The sequence below is a fragment of the Larus michahellis genome, chromosome 1 (genome assembly GCF_964199755.1).
Source record: "Larus michahellis chromosome 1, bLarMic1.1, whole genome shotgun sequence".
Lineage (NCBI taxonomy): Eukaryota > Metazoa > Chordata > Aves > Charadriiformes > Laridae > Larus > Larus michahellis.
The window spans coordinates 155,866,573-155,884,387 of NC_133896.1; the positions used below are offsets into that span (position 1 = coordinate 155,866,573).

Below are 17,815 nucleotides of genomic sequence, written 5' to 3' on the forward strand. Positions count from 1 at the left end.
ACCTGAAGCTCTTAGGTAGGAGCTTACACCTGGAGATTTTTAAATTATTATTTATTTTACACTACCACCTTCATATTCTAAGCCAGTATTTACGACAGCTTAAGTCTAGGCATAATTTAGTATGAGGAGGATGAAACTTACCTTGTGCTACCCCCACTTAAAATCTACACTCCTGATGAATTATAACGTACTTACGCTTTTTGAACAGTTAATATGCGAATAGCACAAAAGCAAGCATGCTAAGTAACAATGCACAAATTCCTGTTTTCCATGCTTTCCCTCATTTACACGTGTTTTTCTGAAGCAGACAGGAAATCTAAACTAACCTTGCTTTCACAGGCTGATGACTGGAAAGTTGAAGTATTCAGAGCAGAACTGCAGGATAATTTTACATCTCCTGTTGCTAAAGATACTTAAAAGACAATATGTTCAACATGAAAGGTTTTGGTCTTGATTTGGAAAAAAAGAAAAACAGCCAATGCCAAGTTGGGTTTCTTTTTATTGTTAAAAGATTAAAGCATAACATTTCACCAAATACAAGTAATTTAGGGGTTTTCTGACATTACAAACATCTGAATCATCAAGAGGAAGTGTTGAGCTATACATAGTCTGACGTTAATTCATCAATTTAATGTATATTAGTACATGCTTAAAACATGGCCAAAATACAGAATCACAAAATAAGTACCTTGATGCTTCTAAATCCGAGACAAGTATATCAGAAAATTGAGTGCAATAAATTTCCAACGAATGACTACACACTCAATTACAGCCTCAGGGCAGAATTATTCCAGAAGGATTGGTAGTTTCTCATGCCTGGCTCGTTCACATTCAATCTGGGGAGAATTTCAATTCTGAGAATTTGATAAAAACATTTTGAAAAATACGACATTTAACAATTGTGAAAAAAGTTCAGTCTTCACAGGAATATATGGATTGCTTGCCACTCCAGTCCTTAATTGCCTGTCTGTTTTAGAAATCTTTACAAAACTAATTTGTATCCATTTTGGTTTCAAAAACATAGTACATCTGAAAAATAAAACATGACTCTACTGATGGGTAATACAAAGACATGAACACATATTTAAAATTACTTTCAGAAGTAAATCATTTCAGTAATACAGCTATAAGACAAGTTAAACATAGTACAATAAACCATGCATCTTCTGACTTGTCAGATCAGCTAAACTACTCGGTTAACATACAGCAACGCTTTTGAACACTTCTGTAAATTCAGCTTTTCTAGCACAAGGGAAAAAAACAGATTAAATTTGTTCTTCAAGTGGTTCAAGGCTGTCCAAGTGTTTTTTAGGTGTATCATCACTATGACGGCTTTGGCAATGGGTTAAATGTTTCTTAAAGCCTCGGGGAAAATTTGATTCAAAATTACAACGTGGACACTTCAACAAACTTTGACCGTGAGCAGCAACGTGGTTTTTAAGAAGAGACTCCAAGAGAAAAGCCTTGCCACATATTTTGCATTTGTATGGGCTTTGAACATTATGCTTGTTAACTAAATGGTGCAAGACAGCACCTTTTTTCATTGCACGACAGCAACAAATTTTGCAATAATACTTTCCCTTGCCACGCTTCATGTATTTTGCTATTTCTTCCTCGGAGATGAAAGCCTCTTTCTCCTCGGTAAACTGCAGCACACACTGTGGCTGCATGGGAGTAGTTGCATCTATTTTTCTCTCTTTTCCGTAATCAGATGACTCCATATCATATTGCTCTTGGTCACTGTTGGATTCTTGCTCCTTTATCTCCATCGAGTCCATCTCGGTTTTTCCACACTCACTGCTATTAAGTTCAGAATCTGAGTTCTCCTGGTTTTCCTTCTTGGGCTTCTTTTTTGGGCATGAATATAACATGTCTTCTGGTGATTCTTTGGCTAATATTGATTGTTCATCCTGTGAGAATAAATCATCCAGTGGTTTCTGGTCATCTAAACTGTGAGAAAGAAAGTCACTCTCACCAGACTCACTAGGTGTCTGGGGCTCAGAGGAAAAACCCGGAGCAGACTTGTGAGGCTCGGAAAACAGGATGTTCTTCTGGATTTCAGAAGGTACAGTAGTTTCAGCATGTCTCTGGACATCAGAGGATAAAGCAGCAGCAGGCTTCTGCATTTCAGAAAATACATGCTTTTGAACATCAGGGGAAACAGCAGATTTCTGGGAGTCAGTAAAAATAGCTTGTTTGGGGGTCTCGGGAGAAACAGAAGGAGTAGGTTTCTGGGAGTCAGTAAAGAGGCCATGTTTCTGAATTTCAGGAGAAGTAGATTTCTGAGACTCTGGAAAGGAACTATGCTCCTGAACTTCAGGGGAAATGGGAACAAGTTTCTGGGCTTCAGAAAATAGGGCATGCTTCTGGACTTCAGGAGAAACAAGAGCTGATTTCTGGGCTTCAGAACACAGAGCATGTTTCTGGCCTTCAGTCGAAACAGCCGAAGTAGACACCTGATTCTGGGGCTCAGAAAAGACACCACGTTTCTGGGCATCAGTAGAAATTGAAGGATTAGATTTACGAGACTCTGGGAACAGAGCTCTTTTCCGAGGTTCAGGGAAGTGACCCCTTTTCTGAACCTCAGAGGAAGCAGCAGAAGCGGATTTCTGAGTTTCAGAAAAAAACATAGATTTCCGTGACTCAGAGAGTTTCCAAGATTCAGGAGATACCGAAGCACCAGGCTTACGGACTTCAGGAAAGAAAGAAGGCTTCCAAGAGTCAGAGGAAACAGTGTGACTAGACTTTCGATGCTCAGGATTAACAGGGGCAGAATGCTTCCATGTGTCAGGGGACAGAACAGGTTTCCAGCCTTCAGGGTAAACAGATGAGATGGGTTTCCACGGCTCAGAAGAAACAAGAGTAGACTTCTGGGATTCAGAAAAGGTTGTAGATTTCCACGAGTCAGAAACAAGCCTCCTAGGCTCCGGCGACACAACAGGGCCAGGCCTTCGGGACTCAGGGGCAGACCTCCGGGACTCTACAGACACTGACATGGCAGACTTTGGAGCCCAGGGAGAAACCGTGGAAGACTTCTGCACCTCATGAGGTGTAGATCTCCAGGGCTCAGGGGAAACGGTTGGACCAGGTCTCCATGACTCTGGTGAAACTGCAGGAGCGGGCCTCCGGGTTTCAGGAGAAGAGGCAGAAGCAGGCCTACGCATTTGAGAAGGATGCCTCCGCGGCTCAGGAGACCCAGCTGGGGCATACCTTCGCGGTTCAGGGGATACTGCTGGAGTAGGTTTCTTTGGCTCTGGTGACACAGCTGGGGAGTATCTGCGGGGCTCTGGAGACACAGCGGGGGAATGGCGACGGGGCTCTGGTGATACAGCAGGGGAATGCCGACGGGGCTCTGGAGATATTGCTGGGGAATGTCGACGGGGCTCTGGAGACACAGCCGGGGAATGCCGACGGGGCTCTGGAGACACAGCCGGGGCTGGCTTCTGTGGGTCAGGGGACATAGCAGGGGATGGCTTCTGTGGGTCAGGGGACACAGCAGGGGCTGGCTTCTGTGGGTCAGGGGACACAGATGGGGACGGCTTCTCTGAGTCTGGGGATAGAGCTGAGGCTAACTTCTCTGGATCTGGAGATGTGGCCCGGGATGACTTTTCTGGATCTGGGGACGTGGCCTGGGCTGACTTCTCTGTCTCTGAGGAAGTCACCTGAGCCAGCTTCTGGGGCTCTGGAGACCCTGAAGATTTCGGAAGCTTGGGGGAAACAACAGGTTCAGATTTGGGGAGTTCAGGAGAAAGGGCAGGTTTGCGCGACTCAGGGGAAAGGGCAGGTTTCTGTGGCTCCAATGTGACACTTTTTTTGGAGGAATCTGAATCTCCTTCTACCTGTTCTTTCCGTTCCTCATTCCACTTCTCAGGTGCTGCATGTTGTGCTGTGATGTGATAATATACGTTGCAATACATCTTGCTGGTAAAGAAACATTTGTGGCAGTGAAACAGTTTTGCGCTTTTTTGATAAAATATAAGTTTACCCAAACCAGCAGCATCCATTTCGTCACAATACTCTGGGTGTATAGTACCCATATGAATTTGTATGTTTTCATAGTCCGTTCCTCTGAAGCTGCAGTGATCACACTCTAAGCGCTCTGTGGTTTTACGTAGTATCTGCAACATGTCCATTTTTCTATGGTCCGTAACAGTTTTCACAGCACTGCACCGTTTAAAGAACAAGCTTCAGTTCCTGCAATAAAGGAAAAAAATCTGTATAGTTATCTGTCAATGTTAATTTCAACTCTTTGCCATTCCTAAATAACCACATGTGCTTCCCCCCCCCCATTTTGGAAAGCATATCTTCTGCATAAGTACTACTTCATAAAGAAAGGTACTAACTACTTCATAAAGAAATCCAAATATAGGTCTCTCCAATTTCTTCACATCATTTTACATCAGCAGAACTTGAAAAACAAAGCTTATATTTAACAACAGGCCTTCCTATCTATGTAAGAAAATCTGCAGGCAAATGATAAAAAAAGAACCCAGATGATAAAGAGATAAGTTTGTTTTATTTGATAAACGTGACTTGCTTTCTCAGTTGTCTTTTCTTCCCAGATTTGAAGTGGTTTTATTTACATTACATATGTAAACTGAAAATAAAAAGTACTTTGAAACAGTGGCACTGAGATAAAGCCATTTCAAAACTGCATTTTCATTATAAAATTTCAAAACAAAATAGCTAGTTTTTACAAAGACAAAAAAATTTCAAGAAGAAAACGGCAGCCTAAAGCCTAGGCTCTGTTTTCGCCTGTTAAATGCTCTTTTCCTTTCACTAATTACATGAAAAACAAAAGCTGCTGCTCATAAAGACTTTATCCATTATGAAAATAATTTTTTCCATTCCATTATTTCATCTGCTGCCCTAATAACAAAAATATTACTTAAAAAAACAGCAGTGACTTTTTTCCAGTTGGTGTAGTTGACAGCCCTCTGTATTCAAAACATTGTCTGCCTCACCCCAAAGAGAAAGATGGAAAACTCTCAAAATTACTGTTTTTGTAAGACCCTAAAACAAAACAAAACAAAAACCCAAAACAAAACACAAAAAAAACCCCACCTAAATACAGCATCTGAAATGCAAATAATTTTTAATGATTTGGCTAGATTCCACTATTTCCAACAGAGTTTACTGGGATTCACTACTACAATAACCAGCAAACCAATTCTAACCACATTCTGCAAGTAATTTTCACCTAGATGTGGGAGGTATCTCTACGGTGAAAAGGAATATTTGGACACTTATGTGAAATGCACAGGCTTTTTTCTTGAAGGTTCAAATTAACAGATGTTACATGATTATCATGCTAAGCTATCAACCTAATTTTGAGCGTCTTGTAAGACACACTGTTTCAAAACAGACAAAGTTTTTGTGTCATTTTAACATTAATTTTCCTGTTTAAATATATATTAGACTAACAACTAATCTAAAAATATGCATCCAAAGCAAGTATTCCTAATTTATTCCTAAAGCATTTTTACCCTGGTTTCTTATGGAAATGAGGCCTACACAAACACATTGCCCTACAGTCAATGCCAATCAAATTAGACAAAGCAATCCAGTCTCATTTTAAATTTCTACAAGTTTCATGAAAATCAGGAACTGAGTAGAGAATGAAAGAAATGCCTCCACTGAGGCTAAGGCTGAACCACTTAACAGTTACTGTCTCTGTTTAGCCTGTAATCAGTACATAAACGGTCAGTATGTGAATAGTCTTAAAACCTACAGAACATGCAGGGTCTGATTGAGCTTGTAATTAGGGAAAAAGAAAAGGAATTACAAATGCTACAGCAGTGAGCTGGTTTGGGGCAGAACAAAAGTAAATTAGCAGTGCTGCTAGAGGATGACATGTATACAGAAAAAAAAAAAAAAACAAACCACAAAAACAGGAAAGGGGGATTAGCTGAGGAGCAGAGGGCACAAATCTCTTAAGAATCATAGACTGGCTTGAGTTGGAAGGACCTTTAAAGGTCAGCTAGTCCAAGCCCCCTGCAATGAGCAGGGACATCTTTAAGCAGATCAGGTTGCTCAGAGCCCCGTCCAACCTGACCTGGAATGTTTCCAGGGATGGGACATCTACCACCTCTCTGGGCAACCTGTTCCACTATTTCACCACTCTCATTGTAAAAAATGTCTTCCTCATGTCTAGTCTGAATTTTAGTTTAAAACCATTGCCCCTTGTCCTATCACAACAGGCCCTGCTAAAAGTTTGTCCCCATCTTTCTAAGAAATAAAGGTTCACTAGCTCAGCTGCTCATAGAACAACTTCTTTGCACACACTATGCATACACACTTCACATTAAGTCACAGGAATAGGAAGATTTCCAATCAGGAAGCACGGTGGGATCACAGATAGCTTTAAGAGGGATCCTGCTTTACATCTATGAGACAAATGAACAGCATCTGCCCACAGGCTAGCTACACATGAGAAGTAATCGCACTGCTCTACAAATACTGAAGTGGAAGGACCTTTTGGGTATAAATTGCAGTTTCCCAGCACTATTAGCAGCCATACGAAAGACAGCCCAAAACGGAGTTCACTCTGCATTTGGTGCTGACCACGTAACACTTCCCAACATCTTATAACAAACTTTATATTCCTTTAAAAGATCAAAACAAAACAGAAAGACAATGGTAGCGCTCAGTGGTCTGTATCTCTGCAACAGCAAACAACTTGTTAACTGAAAAAACCCAAAGCAAGACATGTCTTAACACTCCAAAAGACCTAAAAGTCTTCAGGAATTAGGGTTTGTTTTTTGGCTGCGGAAGTCAAGGCAATGGGAGGACAGGAAGATTTCAACTTGAAAGCCAAAAATTATGAATTGATCACATGAGCTAAAGATTTATATTTTTTTTTACAAATCACAGCAAAACATCATTAGGACATGAAGGACATACTACACTGATCACATTTTCAGAACTGAAAGAGAATTTGTCACTTACAAAATTGGTGTTAATCCCGAATTGTCCATTTTCTTTTCTCTAGAAAACCAAAAAAGGCTTTTTCAAACTGAATTTATCATAGCTTACAATGAAGTTTACCAGATAATCTCTTCTACCCTCTTCATAATTTCCCTCCTCTTTACACATTACCTAACTGTTGCCCTTTCTGGAGTTTTCTGTTATTCACTCCTCTCAACCACACTTCACCCCACCTCCCATCCTCATCTTTTATTCAGTCCTTTCTTACTTTACAATGGCAATCTGCACTTTCTTTCCAAATGCAGCAGTGAGAAAAGGTCCCTGTCTGTCTTCCACAAATAGTCCAAGTTGCTGCTAAGCTTTTTTGACCAAAAGGTTATTCTGGAACTGGAAAAGCTACTTCCTCGTTTTCGTTTCCAGACATCCGAAGACTGACATTCAAGCCTCTGGCATAAGAAATAATGCTAAAGAGTTGAGGATACTTTCTCTCACACCACCATCACTCACCATTTTTAATTTTATAATTTCAGCACACTGTAGCTGGCAGTCACTTCAAAAACTGCCTCTTCTGCTGAAATCTCTACTTGATTGAGGCATGCTACCGAGCAAGACAACTCTTTGGTATTGCAGCACCTTAGGCCATGACTCCAATGAATAGTAAATCTAGTTTTAGAATAGTTACTGTGAGACCAGTAACAAACTTGAACAGTGCTGAGCCACTATTAACTCATGCTGTCAATGCAAATTTGCTGAAACAATTCTGAAGGAGTAAATTCTGAAATGTTGCTGGTTCACTTAGCACATACCTGAATAGCTAGTCTAGCAGATTTTCCTGTCAGTCTCTCCTGATCCCTTCATACCTTGAGCTCAAATGCCCCTGTTTCCACATAGCTCTGATTACCCACCTCCTCTATACTCAGGTTTGTCACACAGAAAACTGCCTGCTTCACATTTTTTGCCATCAACTCCTACATCAGAACTTGTTTTGCGCTGGATACTGCCTTACCTAGTTGGGTGAAAGTTTTGAGGAACAGCATGTCACTAAACAGTCCCACGCCAGCAGAGCCAGCCAGGCTAGAAACCATATGCTCAAAATCCAGGTCCCCGTGGCTTTGGACCTGCACGAACTGTGATGAAATCTGTGCTCAGTGGCATCTTTTTGGCAACACTAAAAAAGATGGACCACAGTCCCTCTGTGCAAATGCTTTACTACAGACATCAAAGGGATCTAGCTCTGCAGTGCTCCAACTCAGGCCCATAAAAAGCATACGGAAAGTAACTGGTGCTACCAAACTGGCAGAGTGCTCCATGTGTGCTGCAGAGAACTTGACCAAATACTAAAACCAAACATCATTCTAGTTGTCTGAAGCCCTTTGAGAGAAAGCATGAATTTCAGGATGAAGATCAAGTTGTCATGAGAGACAGGTCCCCCATGAAACACAGCAGAAGGGAGATGATGCTATACTACCTCTCAGCCTGTTGAGGACTCCTAGGAAGGACTAACAAGCTTCCACACCTCTAAGTACAGACAACTGCTGTGCAGACCCCATGCCACTTTGTTTTGTGGAACATTCTGACAGGTCCTACGTGTTTTGTAAACAGGATACTCAGCATTGCCCCTACTCAAGCTCACAGTTACAGGATGTGCGATGCCACAGTGGCTATAGCTGAGGCTGTGTTGCATGCCACTTTAAGACTACAAAGCACACCACATTCCTTAACAACTATTTCTGCATCCCCTCCTACTTTTCTCACTTTTCATGGCTTCAACACTGAGAAAACAAATACAGCCAAACAGAACTAATTACCTATTCTGAGAACACATTACAATTGAAGCAGAAGCCTGAAGTCCAGCATTTATACTTGTCCTGTGTCTGCGTCCTGTCTCCACTTCAAGACAAAGTACTAAGATTCAACTAAGATTCTGGAGTTTGCAATACTAAACTTTAGCTTAAGGCAGCCAACACTCATTCAGAGTCTTCCCCAGACAAAGATTTCCACTGAAATCTACCTGAACAGATAAGTGTCTACAAGCTCAGTATATCCACAGACATCAGCACTAGCTCAGATCTTAGCTTGACTAAAGGTTTTTGCTGACCTGAAGTGACACAGATCAATGTCCATTGCTCAGGTTAAAAGCTGCTTGAAGAGACCTAGAGATCTCAGCAGTGGGACCACCAGTCTCTACTGCTGCTCCATCAGCCACCTCTCCCCAACCACTTTCTTTCACACATGTCTAGAACCTACGTACAAAGGTTCCTACCACCTGCTCTCTCCACAGAACTGCTGAAGATTCTTACACCAGTTTCTGTTCCCTACACTGCATTTCTGGCCATAATCTTCTCCACCACAGGAAGACCAGAAAAACAGCAGGTTAAAAGGATCGGTAATGAGGACCCATATCTACCTAAGAAAAGAACAATCACCACTACTTTTTTTGCTTGGTTCTCAGCATCTGAGAGGCCAAAGTCATGATTTGGCAGAAAGAAAAAGCACCCAAGAAGTAAGAGGCAATGAGATAACTGCAAATTCTGAAGTTGGCTACATATATTGCAGGGCAAGCCCACAATGCAGTCAAACAGCATCAGCAATCTCTGTTGCGCTTATGTTTGACCAAGCAATAGGAGTGGCCTAACCTAATGTGCAAAGTAGACAGAACTCCTGGTATCTTCCTGGCCACTTCAGAGCCAGTTCCTGGATTCCGCATCCCATCATCCATGAGGATCGCACTAAAGATTAAGCCATACTTCCTACAGCCTCTCAAAAACCTCCCAGCAGTAGAAAAGAAATGTGCAGGAGATACCATGTATAAGAAAGAATCCACTGAGGGGACGGCACAACACTAACTCTGGTAACTAACAAGATGTCTCCACTTCTCAACCCCATCCCAATTTCATAGCTACACATCTACTAATCATTTCTGGTTATTTTTAATAAACACATTCTACATTCAGTGTTGCAACGTTTAATATATCCCCACATTTTTCCTCTAGAGAGGCTAAGCCGTGAATGTCATGAAGTGCCAGAGGGGAGTAATGAAGGGCTCAAAGCTAAAGATCTAGATTGCCTGTGAGCACAGAAAATTACAGGCTGCTTTTAGTATGACATGAAGAATTTCAGACAGACAGCAACAAGTAGTTTGTCATATTGTTCTTCAAAATCAGACTGTCCTGGTTCTCACTGGCAGAAGGCTCTGTACCTCTTTTCCTCTCGATAAAGACTCAATCCTGGTGAAAACAGAAGCAGATAATAAGGACGTGCAACACACATCAATGATGCCAGCACAGCTGGGAAAGCCCTCAAGGATAAAGTCCTATATTTTCTGTGATTCCCTACATCCATATTGGATTCCCTATGTCCAATGTGAGCTAAGACTTAAAAACGGTGCTGCCATCAGTGCAACCTTGAAATGACAGACAACACACCAGTAGGAAGCAGAGGTGTCCAATGACCTCCTACTTAACTTCAAGACACCATTCTATCTATGTTCACCAAGCAAAGGACAAAGTCAGCCTGTACTTCTATGAACGCTCAACCTTCCTGTGATAATCCTCCAATCTTTACAGAGAACCACAAATCACACCTCTACTCTGATAAGCACAACCACTGCACAGGAAGGATGGCTGTTAATTTTCATCAGCCTTGGAAGTTTCTCACAGTCAAACAGTCCAGTCAGATCCTCTGTCAGTGAGGAGGGGCAATGGTAAAGTTTGTTCCATGCACAAGAAAGCTGGATACAGCTGCATCATTGCTTCTACTAGCAGGATCAGATCCAGACTATTGCTGTGTTTAAGCAAATGGAAAAATGACACGTTCTTGCAGTGCCAAAAAGTAAATGGCAGTCTGGTGGCAACACGATGCTTCTCTTGAAGCTACATCCCTGTGTTGTGACTGATAAAAGAAACAGAAGTTTAGCTCCCAGAAGAAGCTGCACACAAACATCCCCAGAGCGCGGTAGAGCAGGCACTTCACAACGCAAATGGCAGGTAAGAGGGTCAGGTCTAACACACTGAGAACAAGACAGGCAGCACTGTGTTCCTGCTAAGCCAGCAGCGTCCACAGCAATCTGACCGCATCCTCACAACTGAACTCCCAGCTACCAGCCCATCTACATGGGCTAAATCCCATCAGCAATGATCGCCAACCCACAGCTTTAAAATTACACACTTAAAAAAGGTACAAACACCCTGACCTGACCAGCCACTGAAACGGTGAGATACGCTGTAAGAACACGTGAGACACCAGATCCAGGCAGGAAATGGCTGTATTATTTGGTCCCGTATTTCCAGGAAAGATTCACGTCAGAGGAAAGTTGAAATGTGACAATACTTGATGCACATGCAGATGATTTAAAAAGCACAAAGGGTACAGAACTGCAACTATTTTGTACAATTTCTACCTTTGCTAAGAGAATGACAAGTCTACACAGCAACACTAGTTATGAATACAAGATCTAACAATAGTATAAACTGTAGAGTAGTATCAATGGACCTATAACAGATTCAGGGTAGGAAAAATTAATGTCATGTTCTTCTGATGGGGCTTTCTAACTCAAGTTCACAATGCTGCATGGATAGCGTCCAAAAATGGCCCCAGAAACTTGCTTTTTGCAGTGCTGAACCTGAGTTAATGAAGTGCCACTGGACCCACCACGGCATACATCCAGTCAGGAACTGTGAACTAGGGTTGTGAATCTTGGTGATGTGAAGCAAAGAATTCCATTTACATTGTCCTGAAAGCAAATGAGGTTCAAGGGGAGCTTACGGAAGTGAAAAATGAAATCCATGGTCTCTACGTTCCTAACTTATAAACAACTCGGTACAAGTCAAGCTTCCAATTAGCCCTCTTACTTCTAACAGTGCTGAACTGTTACCGACTAAGGCAGCTCCCATCTGCACAGTCAAGCACCAAATCCTCCCAACACCTGCACCAGCTGCCAGAGGCCACTGCAAGCCCCAGCCGCCAACACAAACGAGCCTCCTCCAGCTCAGAAGTCGCCTCTAAAACGCCGCTCAGAGCCGAGGCACTTCATCCATCCCCAACGCTGTACGGACACAACCCGGCGACATGTTTTTCGAGCCTTCGCTTTCCATCGGCCTCACCGACCTCGCCGTCCCTCCCGGCGGGTATTTCTGTCACGCGTGAGGGGGGGCAGTCCCGCCGGCGACACGGCCCGGCCACGACTCGCTTTCCCGAGACGTCTGTCCGTGGGGGAAAGCACAACTCGCAGCGTGCTCCACCTGCTCCGCCGGCCATTGCTTTTAACTTTCTCCTGGGGAGGGAAAGGGTGCCGCGGACCGGGCTTTTCCAGAGCAGCCGGCTTCGCCCCTACCCGCCGCCCCCCCCGGGGCAGGGGGCCCCAGGCCGCCCGCCCATTCATTCCCGCACTGCCGGGCGGTCTCCCCGCCACCTCCCCTCTCCCTCCCCCCAGCCGCGGCCCCGCCGGTTGTGTGTCTCCCCCCGCCCCCGGCACCCACCGCCGCCCGCCTGCGCGATCCGCAAGGGCCGCCCGCTCCCCGGCGCGGCGGGGGCTGGACAAGGGGAAGGCCCAGGCCCGGTGCCCAGGGGGAGGGGAGCGGGCCGCGGCCGCCCGCTCTATGCCTCCGGGGGTGGCGGTGAGAGGGATCCCCCCCCCGCCTTCTCCTCCTCCTCCTCCTCCTCCTCCCCTCGCCCGCACTCACCGCTGAGGCGCCGGCGGGGCGCACCCCCGCCACAACGGCGGCAACGGCAGCGCTCGCGGGCGCGGGCTGCGCGAGGGGCGGGGAGGGGGAAGGGAGGGGGAAGGGAATGGGGGGGGGGGGGGGGGGCTCCAGGCAGGCGGCGCGCGGCCGAATAGCGGCCGCTTTATCGCTTCCCCCCCCCCCGCCCACCGCCATGGGCCAGCCCGCCGCCCAACCGGAAGCGCCGGCGCCGGGCGGCGGCCCCGCCCCTCCTCTACCGGCAGGGCCGCGCGCGGGGCCTAGTCACGTGCCGCCGCTGTGGCGGCGGTGGGGGGGTTGGAAGGGGGGAGGAGCGGGTGCCGCGCCCCCACAACACCCCCTCACCTCCCGCCCCGCCACCGAGGCGGTGCGTCACGTGCCCCCCCCCACCTCCGTGCCCCGCCTCGCCGGCAGGGGGCGCTGCCACACCAGAGGGGGCTCGCGCCCCGGCCGTTGGCGGGGGGGGGGGGCAGCCAGACGGCGGCGGCGGCCGCTCTCGGCCGCCCTTTCCCCCGCCAGGAGGGTCCGTTGCGGCCCGTCCGCTTCCCGCTGCCCCGCGGGTGGAGCCGGGCGCGGTTGGCGGCTCGGGAAGGTGGTTCCTCAGGGTTACCGGGGGAGGTCGGCACGGTCAGCCCCCAGCAAGGCTTTGTGTCCTCGTCAGGGCCGGGGAGGGTTCCCGGTGAGCGGGGAACAGTGCGGTGAGGGGGCAGAGCCGCAGAAAAGGTTGCGGCTTCCCCGAGTGAAGCTTTCACAGCGTTCACCTGAACGGCGTCTGGGGTGAGGCTCGGCTGCAGCTTCGGTACCTTACACGGGTGCTGGTGTCTGCTTTCTGTCTGGTGTGGGGAGGAGGCGGAGGGGCGACTTCATGGCTCTGCAGCTTCCTGAGGAGGGGAAGCGGAGAGGGAGGTGCTGAGCTCTTCTCCCTGGTACCCAGCGATCGGGCGTGTGGGAATGGTTCAAAGCTACTCCAGGGGAGGTTCAGACTGGACATGAGGAAGCGTTTCTTTACCAAGAGGGTGGCCAAACACTGGAACGGGCTTCCTAGAGAGACGGTTGATGCCCCAGACCTGCCAGTGTTTAAGAGACATTTGGACGATGCCATTAATATACCATGCTTTAACTTTTGGCCAGCCCTGAAGTGGTCAGGCAGTTGGACTGGATGAACATTGTGAGGCCCATCTTACTGAAAATATTGTCTTTTCTCTGTCTTTTTCTTCTCTCCATACTTTTCTTCCTCTTTCCCATTTCCTTTTTCCCATTTCTTTCCCTTTTCTCTTTAATCTGCTTTTTCCTTTGCTTTTTGCTTTTCTTTTTTCTTCACTTTCTTTTCTTTTATTCTTTTCTTATTTTCTTCTTATTCTTTCACTTCACTTTTCTTCTGTCTTCTTTCCTTCTTTCTTTCTTTCCTCCGTTTTTTCTCTCTCCCTTCCCCTCCCCTTCCCTCCCCTTCCCTCCCCTTATTTCTTTTTCTATTTTATCTAGTCTTTTTTACTTCCTATTTTCTTTTTCTTTTTTCTCCTCTTGCTTCTTTTTCCTTCTCTTCTCCCCTGCCTTCCCCTCTCCTTTTTTCTTTCCTTTTTTCTTTCCTTTCTTCTATTTTTTTTTTCTTCTGTAGTCACAGAGCTACAGAAATCAGCAGGAATACAGGCCAAGCAGCCCCTCTTTCCTGAAGAGCAAGAACATGAAAAATGAGTATCAGAATCCCCCCACGTGCATGGCACAAGGGCCACCTTCATGGAGGAGGGAGCAGGCATCTAGCCAAAACGGCCCAGGAAGGCAGAGGAAGGCAAAAAAAATGCGGGGACACTTGCTAGCCCACCTTGGGGGAAAAAAAGCCTTCCTCCCTCCAGCTGCAAGGCACAAGAGACTAGCTTTGTGGTGCATGAGCAGCAGGCAGTAACCTAGCCAAAATGGAGCAGAGGGGCCCTGGGAAGTGGTCATGCTTGATGCTGCAGAGGAAGGCAAAAAAACCCCAGGGACCAGTGCCAACCTGCCCCAGGGGAAGATTCCTTCCTGACCCCAGAGCTAGTGATCAGCTATTCCCTGAGCATGTGAGCAAGACCTGCCTCCTCGTCCCACAGGCTGGTCACATCTTCCAGCAGATGCCCAAGCCCTATTCTCCCTCAACCTGAAGACATCTCAGGAGCTTCTGAGAGCAGCAAAAGGCCCCCAGCATGATCGACCTTGAAGTCAAGAATCCTCCCCATACCTGCCAGGACACCAGCAGGTGCTCCAAAGCACTGGGACCCCTTGCAATATCTGTGCATCCCGTTTCGTACAGTCGCTGCCCCTGGCTCCACAGAGGACGAGGATGGTGAGCTCTGCAGTGCTCCTCAAGAAGGCATTCCCTTGATTTTGCCACTGCTATCCAGCTGAAAAGGATTTCCCTTCATCAGATGAGCTTTGAACATGGCCCCACCAGGAGCCAGTCTTGCAGCGGAGAACCTCCAGAAGCCTCCTTCAGCCTCCAGTCTTCCTCCCTCAGCCTTCTCCAAGTAATTCCACTGGCTCCTCAAGGAGTTCCTCTTGGATGTCTTTGGGCTGCCCCCGGGCCAGTTCTGTGCTGATGGCCAAGCCAGGCAGGCTGGCAGCAGGACACGGGAAGATCCTGCCCCAGGGCATTGCAACTGCTGCACTGCCGGGGGGTGGCACCATGACATGGGGGTGACGGTGTCCCCCATGCACATCCCCAGCCACTGCCCTTCTGCCCAGCATCCTTTGCTGGAAGGTCTTTGGGTTGCTGGCCCCAAAGCAGTCCCTGTGCCCAGGAGGCCCAGGGGGCTGTCCCTGCCCTTGGTGGCCGTGCACTGGGCACAGCTGCTGGGTGTCCCTGACGCATCCTTTGCCACTCAGATCCCAAAGATAAACCCAATGCTGTTACTCTTCCCAGGCCATGACAGAAACCAACCCTGCAGCCCAGAGACCGCCCCCTATTATCCATCCCCGCTCTGTGCTAGAGCTAACGTTGGACTACGCAGCAAGGAGGACTGTTACAGGTCTCCTCCAACTGAAATTTCTAGTCTAGTCTGTTCTGTTCTATTCATCTGAGCTGCGGTGGCTGTCAGCGCAGCTCCAGTGAGCTATTCAACTGACTCAATGCAGGTACCTGCTCCAGGGCAATCTACATAGCTCCTAGGCTTTACTGACCATACTGGTGATGGGCTCGTTCAGTTGCCTAAAGATAAAAAATGAGTGCTCTTTGAAGTGCCCCAGGGTATCTGAGACATCTGCACAGGGCAAGTGAGTGTGACACAGAGGAACTGCTCCTCCTGGAATGGGCACTGGAGGCCAGGTAGGAACCCCAGAGCAATTCAGGTGTCTCTGGGTACTTCTGGTTAGATGAATGCATCAAACAAAAGGTTTGTGTTTACGGAGAACTTACATACCAGGACACACACCTTTATAAGGCATTGAAATAAGGGTGTATTGATTTGGAGCTGAGTTCTTTCCCTTCTGTAGGCTCAAGGTGTAACATCAGGTTAAACTAATTTAGCTTACAGCAGAAGAAGGCTTTTTTTCTAAATTAACTTACTATATGTTCCATGACTTTTTTTTTTAAAATGCCAGCATGTCTTTATGGGTTTTCTGAGGTCCAATATCTTCCAAGGTATCTCTTCCTGCATTATATTAAACTATTATGTTAAATTATAAACTTCTTCCTAAATTATAAATGTTTTTCTCCCATCAATCCCTAGTAGCCATTTTCAGCAACACTTGAAAAGATTGTGTTTAATCCAGGAAGTAGTCGTGGGCCTTTTGTTAATACCATACGCTTTTCAGGCCGTCAGCTGAATGTTATTTAACACCAGTGCTGGACCATGCTGGGCTGTACTGGATCGGTTCATGGGGCTTGTTCAGTCTTCCTGTTTTCTGCTACAGTCCGTACGATGCCAGGAAAGGTCCTTCTGAGTTAAACTTTCTTCCCGTCGTTGTGAGGTTACTAAAGCAGAGCTAGACAAGGCTGGACTAAGCTTGATGTTAGACTTTCTTGAAATTTGGCCAAGACAATTTTCTCCTTTATATTATTTGTGTAGCTGTGTTTAGTTCTGCCTGTTCCAGGACCTCCACATTGTTTATTTTGGCTGACATTTAAATATAAATATTTAGTTCAGGCAGCCACAAATAAAACTTCTGATAGTCTTATATCTCTCCCGTGACTGCCAGCAGGAACTTGTTTAGTACGGTGCTGTTAAAGATTCAATTTGTCATTGATGCGGTTATTGTTAGACTTCCATATTCTTAACGATAGCACTTCCCCAGCCTATTCACTTCACTGTACCATAGGTGCAGATACCAGGTAAGGTAAAAGATATGGTCGAGAAAATTAAACTTGTGTCCAGTTCTCAGGGGTTCTGAAATAGTGACATTACATAAGGCCATGTCCATATTTAGTGCCTTTGGTTTTTATCTCGTGACTATTAGACCTTTTTTAGTGCTTCTGAATAAATAATTGGTCTTTTGCTAAATATTTTTGGCCAGTGTATCTTGGATGCAGGTTTCATCAGCAAAGCTCAGATCTCCAGCCTTAAGCTGTAATTTGAGGAACTGACTGGAGGGTCATTGCAGAAAAAAAATCACTGAACAGCATGACAAATGCATACACTTCTTGAGTCATAGGAGGAACATCAGGCTAGTTAACTCCTGACTGGCAATTGCAGTGTATTTAGCATCTGTAAAGGTTCTGGGTTGTTTTTACACAGGTTCTGTAAATTTGTAATATTTCTGCTAATACTGTTGAAGTCCTTCTGAAAGGTAACACCACCTAGGGCTGGATGTAGGTGCTTTTCATTGATTCATTCAACACTCTCACGTAATACAAAAATATTAACGTTTCAAAAGAAACTCCACAGAACTGTAGTTGTTACTGTCACAGTTCATTTCCCTTTTCTTTAATAATTTTTTGATTATTCCTTTCCTCTGTTATTCTTACATTCTCTTTTTGCAGAAACTTGTCATAAGAAAAGCACGACAGTGGCAAATAGCAAATGGTTACAGGAAAGTAAATTAGCAGATTCAGTATATTGTGAAATTTCACCCGAAACACTGCCCTACCCTCCGCTAACTTGGGGCACAGAGTCAAAAATACTGTCTTCACAACATTTTACTTGACATCCAATTATATAGCACTGAAATGATAAAAACTTTTAAGACCGATATATTTTGGAGAGAGCTTAAACTGAAAATTCAAA

General features: G+C 45.8%; 1 protein-coding gene across 7 annotated transcripts; it reads right to left on the minus strand.

Moving 5' to 3' along the window:
* Window positions 1-481: 481 nt before the first annotated feature.
* On the minus strand, window positions 482-13,408 carry CHAMP1 (chromosome alignment maintaining phosphoprotein 1). Of its 7 annotated transcripts, none has more exons than XM_074560695.1 (3): window positions 12,609-12,852; window positions 12,034-12,199; window positions 482-4,194 (listed from the first exon to the last, which is right to left on the minus strand). In XM_074560695.1, the coding sequence occupies exon 3, from the start codon at window positions 4,131-4,133 to the stop codon at window positions 1,266-1,268; it is 2,868 nt and encodes a 955-aa protein (XP_074416796.1). In that variant the 5' UTR covers window positions 4,134-4,194; window positions 12,034-12,199; window positions 12,609-12,852; the 3' UTR covers window positions 482-1,265. The 7 variants fall into 7 exon arrangements, with proteins under 7 accessions (XP_074416796.1, XP_074416806.1, XP_074416832.1 ...); XM_074560705.1 differs by lacking the exon at window positions 12,609-12,852 and adding an exon at window positions 12,405-12,440; XM_074560731.1 differs by lacking the exons at window positions 12,034-12,199; window positions 12,609-12,852 and adding an exon at window positions 13,388-13,408.
* Window positions 13,409-17,815: the final 4,407 nt, after the last annotated feature.

Bases quoted from the DNA above. Each gene is read 5' to 3' on its own strand.
- CHAMP1 (XM_074560731.1), bottom strand. From the start codon at position 4,133: ATGGACATGTTGCAGATACTACGTAAAACCACAGAGCGCTTAGAGTGT.